The following is a 16342-nucleotide window of genomic DNA, read 5'->3' as shown; positions in this document are numbered from 1 at the left end:
CCTCCTTTGTTGATGAATGATGAAATTACAAAGTTATTTGTTGTGCTAGCGAAGCGTTCTCCACACACACACTATTAGGTTTAAATCACCTAGTCTTCCTCCCGCTGTCCGTTCTTCCCTCTTACATGCTGTGATTCATCAGCGCCGCTTTCTTCACCTCGCTGAAGCCAACGGATGCTGTTCTGGTTCCTATGGCAATGGCTATTTTTTCCTCTGATTAAGTGGAATTTGCTTGTACCTTTTAGCCCATCATGACCAAAGGGTTATACAATAATGAAGCGAGAACAATTCAAATGGGCCAGACAGAGACGGGGGGTGGCAGGGCAACTGTTTGGATGAAATGGAGCAGGAATGTATCTGACACTGACCGTGCAGGGTAATTATCAAAGGAAACATTAAGAGATCTTCTCTTCCACATAATGAACTCAATATGATTTAAAGAGAGAAGACGTGTGGATACAGCTGGTTATTTTTATAGAATCTGAGGAACAAACTGTACAACAATATGACTGAAAGCGAAGCAGGTGATTTTACTGTTTTAGAAAGAAGTCACTCATATTCACCAGGACTAATATCGCGCAGAACTGGTATCTATTGTGTTATATTTAAATATTTGATTTAAGTACAATGATTAATAGATGGATTTTCAGCACACAATAATTGAGGAAGCATTCTAATATACTTATATAAAGATGAAGATTTTGTTTATTGCTATCAGTTTTACCAGTAATAACTTAGCATATATAATAGTCACACAAGTAGCTGTGCGATATGGCTCACCATTGGCTCAGAGTGACTTAGTGTCCCACCAGTGCCGATATACAGCCATATCGCACTGCTACGAGATTTTGCATTTTTACAACAGTTCGACTGCATAATTGTATGTATAAAAAAGAAAATTAACTCGGAGAGTTTAAAAAATCCTTTTGTACGAGAAACTACTTTTCTCCGTTATTCATTCACATCTGCAGCTGACATCAGAACAGCAGAAACTGTTGCCAGTTCACAAACGTTACTCTAGAGTTAGTATTGGAATGATTCTCTAGTGTAATGTCTAAAGTGATGACAAAACAGGTAATGTTTGCTCACATCTTAAGATTATAAGGTTGAACGGTGTGAAATGCCATCCATCAGATAATCTACAGAGATTTCCTAGAATTTCTCTGTTGCAGTCGGGATTTCACAATAATTAATCCCCAAAGAAGACAGAGCAAATCAAACACTACCAGTTTCTAAGGTATAAATGCAGCACTACAAATTCAAATGAGAGATCAACTCAGAATGTCACTTACCTGATTTATAATGATTTGTTCAGCTGTAGTTTGAAATGTATATTGAGAAAATGTTGTTATTCTCCAAGGACTTATCATGCAGTCTTGGTTAACCATCACATTCTTTGGTCTTCTCAGACTGGTTGATGGCGCCCGATGCACTGAATCCAATGCTCTAAAATTAAATATATTTTAAAACAGGCACTATCCTTATAAATAAACTGCCTATTTCCAATCTAAACAAAGATCTAGAGACCTAAAAAGCCTCAAAAGTAAATTATGTTGTCCAACAGTGGAAAAATTTGTCACACTGTAGAGTGTACTCTGCTTGTTGCTGTAATTATAGACAAGAGTGAAGGGTGAATAGGCAGTACGAGTGCGGTTATTTGTAGAAAATCGCACGGCTATCAGCCAATCAGATTAGTGATGGGCAAAAAACTTGGGTTAAAAAAGTCTTATCACAATTAAAAAAAATCTTAATCACAGAAAAGTCTATTAATCACAATTATTTTGTTACTCACAACATTAAGAGTATTCCACACTTTTAATAAATAAATAAGAAAGAAACCTTTCTAAAATGCATCTTTGGAGGCAGCATCTATTTTTTTGTACACACAGAGTTTTAATTTAAACCGTTTTGCTGATCCTTTGCAACCCCTTTATGGCTGATTGAGCCAAGAATTTATAAACTCTATACAATACACTGCTAATTATTTCTCACAGTTCACAAGCATGGCGCGACGGGATTTACCCAGTGTGAGGACAAGAAGTTTTTTTCTTTTTTTCTTTGCCAATTAAGAAAGTACTTTTTCATTTTCTTTAACCCTATAGCATGCATACTTGCTATTACTCTTGCTGGTAACAAATAATGGAATTGTAAACTTAATGGATTTCCAACAAATGTTTATGGCACAGTGGCTAAATTTACACCAAATTTTCTAAATGGAGTAGTAACATTATACTGGACAGTTTAGTCAAAAATGGCACGCTTCTTTTGAGTTTTGCAACTGAGCTTTGTATGAGTTCTAGTGAATCGGTTGGATTAAATATTCAACTCAGAATAAAATAAATTGACTCTTCACAATGCATTCAGTTCCCTCAAAATCAAATGGTATTTAAAAATGTTCATTAGTTCAATCATTTACTTATTCATTTGTTTGATTGTTTGTTTGTTCGTGAGTTTATTCATTTGTATTTATTATTTTTATATATTATTTATGATCATTTTAGACAAAAAAATGTAGCCACATGTCAATTCGACCACAGCATTTTTTTTTAAATATCTTCCTTAGTGAAAATACCTTCTTTTTTGAAAATATGTGTAATAAATACAATTGTAAGTAAATCACACAATTTAATTTGAGGTAAATTATCCATTTAACACCCATCACCCATGCTGTGTTGAAGAATAACATATTGGACATATATTCAGCAAAAACATAGATATATTCAGCAAAATTTTTTAATTTACTGGGATAAAATGTCCACAAGTATCAGGTTCTTGTGTTTGTGTCATGTGATTTCCCTATATGCTGTGCTCCATGTGAGTTCTGTTTTGATCATGTCAATACTTTGTTCCATTTTCCTACTGTTTGTAATGTTTATTAGTTTCATCTGTGTTTCAGCCTTTTAAGCAATCTGTTCACTCAGATCCATTTAAGCTCCTGTGTTCAGTTTGTTCTTTGTCTGGTCGTAAATTATCATCCTCCTGTGTATTCCTGTAATAAACTATAAAATAAAATAGTGTACGGCTTCAGTAGACTGATGTATCATTTTATTTTATCACATAGATCAATTTATTTTATTTTTATCATTTTCTGGAAGAATATCATTCAAGGATTCTGCAAAAAAAAAAAATTCAGCAAGCTATTTCTTTAAGGCAGAATTGGACTTGAAATGTCATCCACTTAACCATACTTATGAAATGTATATCATTGATGCAGCCATCATTTGTAAGATTAAAGTTCTTGAGCCTAAGGAACAGACCATACTGTTTCAAATCTCTCTCTTTTTCCAGGCCACAGGTTGTACGTGAGAAACACACATCTCAAGCTTGGGCATCTATCAAGATGGATGCTGTGTATAATCGAACCAAACTTCTCATTTACTTGTCCTCTCTCTCTGCCTTTGCCTTTCTTGTGCCGGTGATGTGCGTTTTATTAGCATGCTCTGGGCTACAGACGAATGCTGCAGTTCAATGCCTGACACTGAGCTGCACTCGGGCATCCATCACAAGTGAAGGGGGCGCTATGGGTCACTGGCTTATGCTCTGTGTAATTACAGATGGATACCCACGAGATGAAATGATTTACAAGTGGAGGAGGAACTCGGTGCAGGCGGCCGATCAGAAGTCGTGGAGGCTTTACCAGTTTGACTTCATGGGCCTGAGGAACACCACTGATGTTATCAAGACGACCGCAGGTCTTTGTTTTCTGCTTTATCATTTGTTTTCTGATTTATTTGTTGAGCAGGTTTATATAAAGACATGTCAAAATATAATTTTTTTTTTTTTCTCACATAGCAAATTAACACGCAACTTGACTGTTACATAAAAATAAGCTAATAGGTTAAATAACAAAATGGGATTTAAATAACGAACAAGTAAAATAAAAATAAAAGAACTAAAAATCAAAACCAGCTTAAATTTTGTTGAATAAAACGTGTTACAGTAATGTACAAATATGTAATATCTGAAACAGCGTTTTGAGAGGTGTTTCAACAGTTCAGAGCAACTTTTTCAGTTGCCAACTTAGCAACTTTGTCGCTATATTTACTGACTTTTTAGACCCCCTAAGCAACAAATTTTCAAAAAAGCGACTAGCAACAAATCTATCGACTTTTTGGGTGTTACTGGAGATTTTTATAGACTCTCATGTGTCCATACTGTACCGTCCCTACTCTTCTCAACGAGCTGCGGGTGATGCCGTCTGCCCCTCCCCCAGCTCAGAGCACTGACAGGCGGCCCAGTCCTCATACAGCAGCCTCTCCCACCTGCAGCCTGAGCACAGATTAGTCCTATGCGTACCGACGGCAAATGATTTAGCACCGGGAGTGTGAGGTATATTTTCAGTCAAATCGATCGGCTTCTCTTTTATTTTAACAATTTAATTTGACCATTTATTCTTTTCATGTTCACAATCACAGATATTTTAGTGACAGTTTCGGAAGTTGACTGAGTTTATTACATCTAAAAGACTGTACTCAAACAGCAATAAATTTAGAAAGCTGACATGCTTACATAAAGCGTAGTGCAAACCTAAATACCTCTTTAATATTAACTATAGGCTGTTAAACAGAAACGGTAGAACGTGATGATGTCAGTAATATGCAAATTGACGTATGACGTAATCTATCGTCATTTAGCGACTTTTCGGGCAGAGCTTAGCGCCTTTTCATTGAAAATAGTTGGCAACACTGGTTCAAAGGCACTGTACAAGCAAAAAGCTAAATACAGATAGTATTACTGTTGAAAATGCAGCCTAAATTCATCCCATTTGTCGTTTTAAATTCTTTTAAACACATGTAGCTGCTGCTTGTCAATCAGACAACGGTTCTATGTTCGTTCTTGCTGTCAATTGAGGGAAAAAGGATCAATGAAAGGTTTATGATAAACTGATGTAGAGTCATATTTTGCTAGAAAATATTAAAAGCATTAAGCACAGATGACTTTATGACAAACAGTGCATAATATAAAGACAGAATGTGGTGGATGGTTGAGAACACCTATGCTGGATTCAGTGACTGCCGTTCATCTCCCCTTGCTGCTGTTTGGGGTGCTGTGAAGGCTGTCAGCTCACTATGTTTGTGTGTGCTGATAGGCACATCAATGGCACATGGCAAGCAACGCGGTGATAATAACAAGTAATCATATTCGATTACAAACAACCCATTCAGTTGTTTAGCATGTGTGCATCGCTGCTATAATGTTTACACATGGAATATTTTTTCTGAGCCGATTTAAACAAAAATACACAATGACACACTATCAAACATATCTACAATGACAATTAATATGGTTGCTTACTGAGTTATTAACGCCGAGCAATACCACATAAAGAGAGAACGGACTTTGAAGAAATAAACAATGTGAGGAAAGTTCCGTTATAGTGCACTGGACAAGTCTAAACAAGTTTGACCCATGTATGTGCGAGGCAGGCAGTTTTGTACAATAACATAATCTATCGGTTTAAAGATATCGACCTAATTTTGACATCTGACCGATAGGGAAATTACCAACCTTTGTCCCACATGACGTCACACGGGATCAACCGTGCATACCAGTTACAAAAAAAAGACAGATTGCAATAGCAAACAGAGAACATTAAAATACAAAAATTTAATTTTACCGTACACCACACTGCTTTTAATGCCAACCGCAGACGTCTTCAGCTAACAGCCATCATAAGGGCTGAATGGGGTGAGGACCTAATTAAAAATGCTCGACTCTGCAGTTTTCATTTGATAACAGTTCACGCTATGCTAAATCATACAAATTACTTATTATTGTTTGCAGCAATGATTTCAGCAAAAAAAGTTACATGTAAATATGGTGAAATAAACTGCGGACATTGAATGCTTAGAATGAAATGTAAACATGTAAGTTCACATACCCTGCCGAACAGGTGGAGTTCGTTGTCAAAATGCAGTTGTTTTGCTTGTTGGTGATTACCCATGCCTTGTACAGCTCCATCTTCTTTCTGTGTCTTTGGCTCGGCAGAACCTCAGTTGTTAGCAATACATAGTTTTTGAATGTATTATTTCTTGCACATGACCACACAGAACAAAATTGTTGGCGTCTTGTAGGCTTTTAACTTCTTTCTTGTAAAATCACTTGGAGTTTTAATGACATTTCGTCATTTTTCGTCGTAAAAAACATTTTAGCAATTATTTAGGGATTACAGTTTTTTTAGTAATTCTTAATTTATCTTTCAGAAATTACAAAATCCAGCAACTATTTTAATATGATGATTTCGATCTAAGGAAATTTTGTGCTTAACATTATTAGTATAGTAATAAAGTATAATAATCTAGTCATGCATTGTAATGTCAGTATTGTTTATTATCAGTAAGGCAGTATTCATGTTTAAATGTGATTAAAATCTTCTGTAACATTGTAATAGTCTTTACTGACTTTGTGCATTTTTGAAATATCAATATTTGTTAATGTTTTTGTTTTAAGAAGTCACATAATTGTAATATTTGATCAAATTAATAAATAAAGCCTTAGTGAACAAAAGAATTTTCTTTAAAAAATATATAGCAAAATGTTAACATTTCAAAAATATGTATCAGACATCTTTAAATGTGCCTGACTCTAGATGTCTTATATAAATGCTTCTTTTGGGACTAGAACTGTATTCTATACTAAATATTTGTAACCCAGGAACTCCAAAACAACACAGTATAAATACAAGATCACTTTTAAACAACATTATGAAGTTATGCTAAACTTGCTTTGACATATTTATTCAAGCAACTACATTTAAATATTTCATTATGCCCTAGTTTATTTACACAGTATTGTATTTTCCAGCAGATACACATGGCCTCTGTTTCATAATGGTTTTAAAGTACATAACATAATCTCTTGGGTATCTTAATTATATTGACAGCCAAATAATTATATTGAAAACGAGCCCACAGGATTGAATAAGAAATATTTAAAATATCACTTCAGTTAAAGGATTCCTGTATTACATTTTCTCAGGCCTTAGTAACTCATATTAAGGACTGTGAGTTGTGTAAAGTAAAAATTGTGTCAAGCTCTGTTAAAGTTTTTTGGGGTGTAAAGTAACAGGAGACTTCTTACAAGATACAAATATCAACAAATGAATATTACAAATAGTAGCTTCCCCATAACAACAAGAATTCAAACTCTGGGAAGACAGCTTGGGCATGTTGTAACTTTACTATATATCAGTGCATGAAAAAAAGTCTGCATATTACAAATCATTTTAAGGATCAAAAGTATAATCTATTTTTTTTTTTTCATCTCTATCATTTAAGACACAGTTTACAAAATTACATTTTTATCACTGCATGATGAAAACATTGAAAAATTGGCTACAATGAAAAATGAAAGGCTTTGTTTAGGCATTTAGAAAACCGTTGTACAAAAGTTCACAAAAGAAGCAAGGCCATTTTATACATTATATATTTCACCTGTGAGACTTAAAACTTTGCAATATGATACATTTTTAACAGCATAACTCTAGGATAAGTTCAATTGGAAGCATTTGCATATGAATAATGGCATTTTTGCTATAAAATGGGAGTAGTTCCAACTATTTCATATAAAAAAACCTTTCTTAAAAATGGCCTTGAAAAACACTACAAAATTCTAGTCAACAGAGAGATAAAACTCTTAAAATGTTGCAATCATAAGTGCATGCCTGGATATTTTCAAGGTTATGATGACCCTTTTATAAACATACACAAATAAAAACAGACAAGAGGGCTTGTCAAAGAAAATTTTAATTTAAATGCCATGTGACCTTGCAGACTTGGTTTGCTAACACAGAAAACCGAGGTGTATTACTAGTTACTAGTGATTTGCTGCAAGTACAATAATGTACTCACAGAAATTTATTCTTCTTTTAAAACTATATATTTTATCTGCAACACATTTTTTTTTTCTTTCTAGGTGACTATGTGGTGATGACTGTATATTTTGACCTTAGCAGAAGAATGGGATACTTCACAATTCAGACCTATATCCCTTGCATATTGACTGTGGTTCTTTCCTGGGTCTCCTTCTGGATAAAAAAGGATGCAACACCAGCTAGAACAGCACTAGGTACGTGTGGTAAATACAGACACTTAATCCTTGTGCGGTTCATTTATGTTTCATGATTTATTTCACTGTTATTTCAAATCAGCAAATACACTTTGATGTGAAATATGTTTAAGGCTATAGTGAATACTCAGAATTATTGTTCTAATAAATACAAAAATCTAGATTGATAAGCACTCACCAGCCACTTTATTAAGTACACCTTACCAGTACTGTGTTGGACCCTTTTTTTCTGTCAGAAATGCCTTAATCCTCCGTGGAATAGATTCAACAAGTTACTGGAAATATTCCTCAGAGATTTTGGTCCATATTGAAATGATAGCATCACGCAGTAGCTGCAGATTTGTCAGCTGCACATCCATGATGCGAATCTCCCGTTCCACCATATCCCAAAGGTGCTCTTTTGGATTGAGTTCTGGTGACTGTGGGGGTCATTTGAGTACAGTGAACTCATTGTCATGTCTGAGATGATTTGCACTTTATGACATGGGCTTAAATGCATTGAGTTGCTGCAATGTGATTAGCTGATTATAAAATTGCGTTAACAAGCAGTTGGACAGGTGTACATAATAAAGTGGCCGGTGAGTGCAGCACAGTGCATTATTTGTTTTCAAATTTTGTAAAATCCATTTTATAAAAAGGGAACGATATGTTGTCTTGGTAGTTGTTTTCTGCTGTTTTATGGGTGTCTTTTTTCACATTCATTCTTGTGTCACAAACACACGTTCATGTTTTTGTTGGCTTTATTCATTTCTTTATAGTTTCCTGCTTTAAGTCCATGTCCTGTCCTGGTAAATGTCACTGTTGTCAAGGTAATTTTTCTTTTATTTTTTTCATAAAATTTTTCATTGTTGTATTTATTTTATCTATCTATCTGTCTGTCTGTCTGTCTGTCTGTCTGTCTGTCTGTCTGTCTGTCTGTCTGTAAAATAAAAATCTGTTTTTACCAGTTTCCCTATTTTTTTATTTTTTATTTGTGGTTATGAATTACATTATGGGATGTTGATCTCTGCTCTGACAATTTTTTATGTTAAAAATTCAGATTAAGAAAGTGAACTCATTGACATTTTAGCAGTTAGACAAAAGATATTGTTTAAGAAACAATACGTAGAGAAATAAGTTGCAATAAGTACAGAAAATGTACTGGCAGCTTATTACCAGGTGCTTTGCAGCATAATATACACCAACCCAGAAAATATAACACTTTAAACTAATGAAAGAGTTCATAAAAGTCATATTTTCAAGATTAAAAGTTGTTGGAGGAAAGACCAAGGTCCCATAATGCAAGTCAAAAGCTTAAATAAGTGGGGAAAAAAACATGAATCACAAAATATGGGAACTGTAAATTTACATGGATTTTTTACTATCTATCTATCTATCTATCTATCTATCTATCTATCTATCTATCTATCTATCTATCTATCTATCTATCTATCTATCTATCTATCTATCTATCTATCTATCTATCTATCTATCTATCTATCTATCTATCTATCTATCTATCTATCTATCTATCTATCTATCTATCTATCTATCTATCTATCTATCTATCACAGTAATTGCACTTTATTGTATTTTAAGTTATTTTTTTGTTTAATTTTGACTGTTGCGTCATTCATTTCCATATTATTTATTTTAAGGGCTTTATTTACATTTTGAAATACCTTTTGTTGCTTTATAATATTAGTAAGTATCTCAGAACCTGTTCATACTGTGAAGAACATTAATAATAACTTCAATGGCATCAATTTGATGCTTAAAATTCAGCATTTGGTGTCACGGGTGGTTGCAAGAAAGCAGACCCAGTTGCAGCAATGAACTACACTAAGCCGTTTATTGACACAACAAGGCACAAGTAGACAGACACGATCCAAACGGTAGGGGCAACAACACAAGGAAGCCAGTGGTAGAGACAAGATGGTACTAAAATGGACAGCCAGCCAGGAGCAACAGTGGTCAGAACCAGAGCCAGATCCAAGCCATGTAAACTCCAGACTGGCAGGCCATTGAGGTCAGGACACGGAATGGCACTGGAAAATTATAATACACAAAAAAGGACAGCAAACAGGCAGCAATAATATACAAATAATAATAATATAATAAAATAAAATATAAATACTAGGAGAGAAAGACTGACTTGGGCAATTTGACAAACAAAACTGTAATGAAGACCTCTAGATTCTTAAAGAGAGTTATTAATCAAATCAAACAACAACTAATAATCAACTACTAATAAGATTAAGACTGACAGAAAAATGGAACAAAAATGGTTGTAAGGATAAAAGTAAAATAAAGATTAGAACAAAAAATTAAGTAAACACTAGAAACAAAAAAAATAGTATCTACAAAAAAACAATAAGTAGACAAGAGAACTAGAACAGGCAAGACAAAAAAAGCTCAGTAAAGATACAACGCAAGGATACAAGACAAGCTCACATGAAACAAACCAGCAAAGAAATGAGAACAACAGCACAATATATAGAACAAAGCACACGAAAGACAGGTGAAAACAATCAGGTTAAAAAGGTATAAAAAAGAGGGCTGGGTAACTGAAAACGAGGAAAGACAAGAAGAGCACATGGCCAACACAAAATAAGACACAGCAATGTAAATAAGCACAGGACTGCTGGATAATTTGGTGGTTCATTCCCCTGTGGCGACCCCCGATTAATAAAGGGACTAATGAATTAATGAATTAATTTATTTTTGATATCCGAAGAACCTTTCAGTGAACAGTTCCTAAAAAAAAAAAAAAATAGCATTTTTACATAAAAGAACAGTTTACAAAATAGCCTCTACTGTAAAAAATTGCTGGGTTCCACACAATCGATTTGAGTTGGGGCAACATGAAGGAATTAAGTTAACTTTTCAGTTTTTACAAATGTAAGTGGATTAAACAAAACAATGAAGTTGTTTTAAAAAAAAACTCAAGAATTGTGTTATTCCTTATATAAATAAGTACTTTGAACAAAAAGCAAATGTCACTTTTTTGAGTAAATTTCCACTCTAAACAAACTTTAATGAATAGAAAATATGTTAAAAGTTCTTCTTAAAACCATCAATGTCAATGAAGAACCTTTATTTTTAAGAGTGTTTTCTGTCTTGTTTGGATTAGCACACCACAGATCAAGCGAGTTTTCTCAAACTAACAAGCAGGATCAGTGACGGTCAAAAAAAACAAGATCATAGATTGACAAATTGGTTATCTTCACCAATACTATACTGTAGCTCAATGCAAAGAAAATGAGAAGCAAAGACCTGCACAATATATGTTTGGAAGAAAAGAAATAAACTGGCAACATACTCTGCAGAAGAAAAAGAAGGATGAATGCAATTAATCTGTCTGACAAAAGAAGTCATTACACCTTCAGTAGAAAGAAAGGGAGTAGGAGAAAAAGTAGAGATTTGCTTTACAGGCGTCCGGTTGATCGATGACGTCCAGAGAGAAAGGCAGCCGAGATAAAATGGGAGAGAGAGAGAGGGGGGTTTGGGGCTTACAGCTGTGGAAATGTCAGGTCAGAAAAGGATGTGACCAAAACAGAACCTGGAAGAATGGTGAGAGGTCATGTTTAGGGTGACAGTCCACCACAAGCAGTTCTTTTCACACCTAAAACATTAACTATAATGATAACAGTGTAATCACATCAAAGCACAATAATCTTATTTATTATTAACACTTGCTGCAGCTTGTTATATTAAGTTTTAAATGCTCTTGAGCTCTTTAAAGTAGGATGGATTCTAATTGGCTTGCAGTGTTTCAAAAATCAAAAAGTGTAAGTCATAAAATATTGTTCCCCTATACTGCAGTAATATTTGTGGTATTAAATTAGTTATTGTTTAGCGTAGTATAGAAGATTTTTAGAACTACAACAAGAGAGAAAGTGTGAGAAAATTCAGAATTTCTATAGTTTTTCTAGTGTTTGAATACATTGTTAATATTTACTTAATTCTATTGAGGTCTGTTAACATTTCTTACCGATTTGAATTGAAAGTTTTATCACTATTATAGCATTATTTTCCTTTAGAAAAGGACAGTTGGTGAAAATACGATATGTTTTTCATTTGTCATGGTTTTGGAAACCAGTGTTATTCAAAAATTGGTTTTGTAACTAAATAAAGGTACATCGACTATTGTGTTATTTAAAGCTAAATAAAAACATGTCTGGGACAAGATAAAATCTTCTTTTTTGAACATTTTTTATAGATGTTCTAAATAATTTTTACTATATATTTTTTTTCAAATTAAAGAAATGTAACCCATGATCAAACAGAAAGTGCTCAGGGGTAGCTTAAATAATGTGTCTGTGCTCTTTGGGTAAGGAATTTATCAGAATAAATAGTAAAACTCAGTCTAAGGCACTCGAAAAATGTGTAAAAAAATATTAAAAACTCTTTATTGACATGGCTATTCCCTTAAACTGCGCAAACACTTGCCTTCATCAGGGTCAGGGAGATCAGGTGCGTCTGGAGTTTCTTTTGAACACTATGATCTCATGACTTAGAATATCCAAACAATACTAAAATAATATATTGAACTCAAAGTCAACTCAACAATCATTATTAATTCAGCATTGAAAGAGGAAATGTGTTGTACAACATAATTCTCAAATAATACTACTTGAATGTATATGAAATGAAACCATAAAAATATGTATAAACAAATAAACTAGAATAGTGTACAAATAAATGCTCATAAACATGCATGGACATACATAAACACACACACACACACACACACACACACACACACACACTTGATTTTACACTATTTAAACCTAAAGATTTAGTTGCTCTATCTATATTTAGTATGGTCTATGCCAACCATTTTTAAGGAACTGGGATTGATATGACCTTGATTTTTATGATTACAAGTGTGGATCGCATTTTTATGCTATGCTAATCTCAATTTTAATTTTCTCTTAGTCATTCCTATATAGAAGCAGCTGCACAGACATTCCAGTCGATATACCACAAATATAGTATTGCAATTAATAAATTAATTGATCTTAAATTCACACACTGATGTTGGAACCCTAAATATATTCGTCATTGAGACAACATGTTTAAGATGAACATATTTAGGGATCCAACATCAAGCCGTGAATTTAAGATCAATTAATTTATTAATTGCAACATTACATTTGTGTTATATCGACTGAATGTCCACACATAGCTATAAATTGTTAATCCAATTGGTTGAAACAACAAAAAGATTTTGTGTTTCTGACATGTTTGTATCCATTTTTAGACAACACTATGTGAGTGCTTTATCAGCAGAAGAGTGCTTTTAAGATTATTAATAGATTAATACTGTAAGTGCTTTAAAATTTTTAAAAACCAGGGGCAATAATAGGTAATTCTTTCTCCATTTAACAAATTTCTCTCTGCTGGGAAGATTTTCCACTTTGTTGAAACACGGCTGCTGGGATTTGCTTCCTCTCAGACATAAGAGCCTCACTGAGATCATTGTTCAAATTTATCCCAGAGGTCTACTGGTCTGGGCAGTCAGTGTCTGTCTTACACATTCTCCGCTCTGTGCATAGGTGCATTAGCATGACCAAAGAAAGGTCCAGAAGGTTGCCTAATACTGTGGAAAGATAAGAAATGGGTGTCTAGATGTGTGTATAGAAGTGTGTATTATTTAAGGTGACTAAATATACTGTATTTATACTATGTTTAGTAACAAGAATTAAAGTATTTCTAAAGATCAATCTAGGCAACTTTCAAGGCATTCAACAGCCACGTTATCACATTAGTTATAACCATAGTGTAAAATGTTCAATGACCCTCTAAATGGAGTGGAGTAACAACTTCTTTAGAGGAAAAAACCCATAACTTTTGTTATAACTTACTGTTTTTAGTTAAAACAAGCGCTCCTTTTACACATTAATCAAATTATATGTAAATATAAGACTATGTTTGCTTTACAAATATTATTAAAAATATTCCATGTCCTATTCTAAAACATAAAACTACTTACAAAAAGCTAACAAATATTCTAATACCATATAAAAATCATCATCTTAATGGTTTTAGTTTTTTAAGCATGTTTTTTTTGGCAATTATTTTTACAACTTTGACACATTAAAACCACTGCAGTCATTTTCTAGCACATAGGCCCAATACAGTACATATATATGATTAGTAAATAGCCTATGCTCCTATAAAATTCAAACCATTAAAGTAACCTGTATATTTTTGTTTTTACAAGCTTTTAAGATGTAACTTAGATTCCACTTTCCTTAGGTCACCTATAGCTTATGTCATGAGCCACGGCATCAATCAAAATGGCACAAATGTATTCAAAGAATGGAGCCCAATTGTCAACATCTCACTCAAACTGAACTGTAATATATACTTTAAAAGCAAATTACATGTAATGCTTCATTTACACTAGCAGCGATTTTATAGTTGCCTGTTGCTCTGGGTGGGGATCTGCTGTAAACGCAGGTCTGTGTTTCGTATGTACAGCATGAATACAAGTGGCCTGGTTGGCCTGTTGAACTGGTGCTTCCATTGGCTGTCACTCTTTATTTGCTTAAAGTTGAAGGATTCTTAACTTTGTTGCGTCGCTTGACTCGCCCACCTGGTCACCAACTCTCACTGTTGCTCATGAGGTCGCTGGAAGTCGCTCGCTCTCTGTTGAAATAAACGGTCGCTTTACGATTTGCCGCTGCGAGTCACTTGTAGTGTTAATGAGGCTTAAGAGAGATGCTTTTAATGATTTTTTAATGATTCTAAGTTTAAATGTTGTAATATTCTAAATAAATAGGGCTTAGGAGGAATGATGGGGAATAAAACACAGCCAGGAACTATGATTCTTACTACAGCTACAGTGTAGTTGTAAACAAGTTTTCGAATGTTCATTGAAACAATGGATTTAGGAAATCCCAAATCAGTGAACTATGTTTGTAACAACAGAACTTGCTGTCTTAGCTGGCTAACGATGGTTTTCGGAAATGCACCCCTGATTGGTGGTTTGATATAACTCCTTAGTTTGCCAGTTTTTATCAAATTTTTGATATGTTTTTAATTAATTGGGAAATAATAGTGGATTTGGAGACATTGAACAATAGTTTAAATTATGTTGATAATAATAAAAAATGTGTCAATTTTAATAGGTAGAAATCGTTACACACAGAAAAGTTTAATAAACCAAGAGTAAAGCAGCAATAAACCCAGTAAACTGCTGTTCTAAAGTCAATAGTTACTCTTTTCATCCACAACCCAACAGCCAGGCTATACCATCATGGAAAAGTACAGAATTACAATGTTAACCAGCTATTATGCCATTCTTATCCATTGCAAAAAAAAATTAAATAAAATAAAAATGTCAGAGTACTAATGAGGCTAAAATGGAGCTTAGCTGTTCAGGAAATAGTACCATTTTGAAATGCATATTTCATTCACATGCTTTTCTAACTCAAGCAGGCAGTCATTTAACTAAGTGCCACTGTATGAGGGGAGGTCAGTCTAACAGGTGAAGGTAATGACCAGCAACAGCTGAGGAAAAAAAAGAAATGGAGTGCGAATTTTCTGTCTGAAATAGATGAAGCTTGCTTGTTTCCATAGAAACCTTTGCAAAACAGGGGCACAGTCACTGGTTCTCTGAGGCAGCTCTAAATGCCCATGCAAGAGCAGAGTTGAGATTGTACTCGCTTCTCAGATTCTGTCTGTTCATGTGGGTGGATATTTTTTTTCATTTGCAGGTGTCTCTGTTCCTATGAAACACAACAAAAGAACTTCAGCATCTGGAACGCTATCTTGTTGAAAGAAAAAAATAACAATAAAGGCATGGAATTTGCTGTAGTGGTGCTTTATAGTGGCCTAGACAAATACTGGCGTCCCTCAGATGTCAGATTGTAGTTTTGGAGATTTTCTGTCCCCATGACAAGACCCAACTCACTCCTGTACTTCTCCAGTTTTGATTCTTGAAGCTTTTTTTTTGTTAAACCTTTCTCTTAACAGTAGTAAAAAAGACATACTTCTCTACTACACTGTAAAAAATATCATGATTCATGTATTTCATGATTCATAAGCGTTTTACATTTATTTACGGTTGTGAATTGCTTTATGGGATGTTTACTACTGCTCTGTCAACTTTTAAAGTTTAAAATTCTAATGAACAGTTTAACAAAGTGACATTTATTGACATTTTAGTAGTTTGAAATAATATAATGTATAAGAAATTAATATATAGAGAAATAAGTTTGTAAAATAAAAAATAATGTACTAGCCGTTTTTTTTTTTTTTTTGTTCTGTAATATACAACCCCAAC

General features: G+C 33.8%; 1 protein-coding gene across 9 annotated transcripts in view; it reads left to right on the top strand.

Moving 5' to 3' along the window:
* The window catches only part of gabrg3 (gamma-aminobutyric acid type A receptor subunit gamma3), a 234214-nt gene that overhangs the window by 208338 nt on the left and 9534 nt on the right, over positions 1-16342 (top strand). For 5 of the 9 annotated variants that reach the window (XM_009302568.5, XM_073954342.1, XM_073954346.1 and 2 more), the window contains 3 exons: positions 3555-3692; positions 7915-8067; positions 8826-8876. In XM_009302568.5, coding sequence (XP_009300843.1) covers positions 3555-3692; positions 7915-8067; positions 8826-8876 — 342 coding nt within the window. The remainder of the gene's footprint in view (positions 1-3554; positions 3693-7914; positions 8068-8825; positions 8877-16342) is intronic. The other 4 variants (XM_068222011.2, XM_073954348.1, XM_073954343.1 and 1 more) reach the window with 1 other exon arrangement.

The sequence above is a fragment of the Danio rerio genome, chromosome 6 (assembly GCF_049306965.1).
Source record: "Danio rerio strain Tuebingen ecotype United States chromosome 6, GRCz12tu, whole genome shotgun sequence".
Taxonomy (NCBI): domain Eukaryota; kingdom Metazoa; phylum Chordata; class Actinopteri; order Cypriniformes; family Danionidae; genus Danio; species Danio rerio.
Note: the sequence above shows the minus strand (reverse complement) of the source record. Positions and strands in the feature narration are given on the sequence as shown.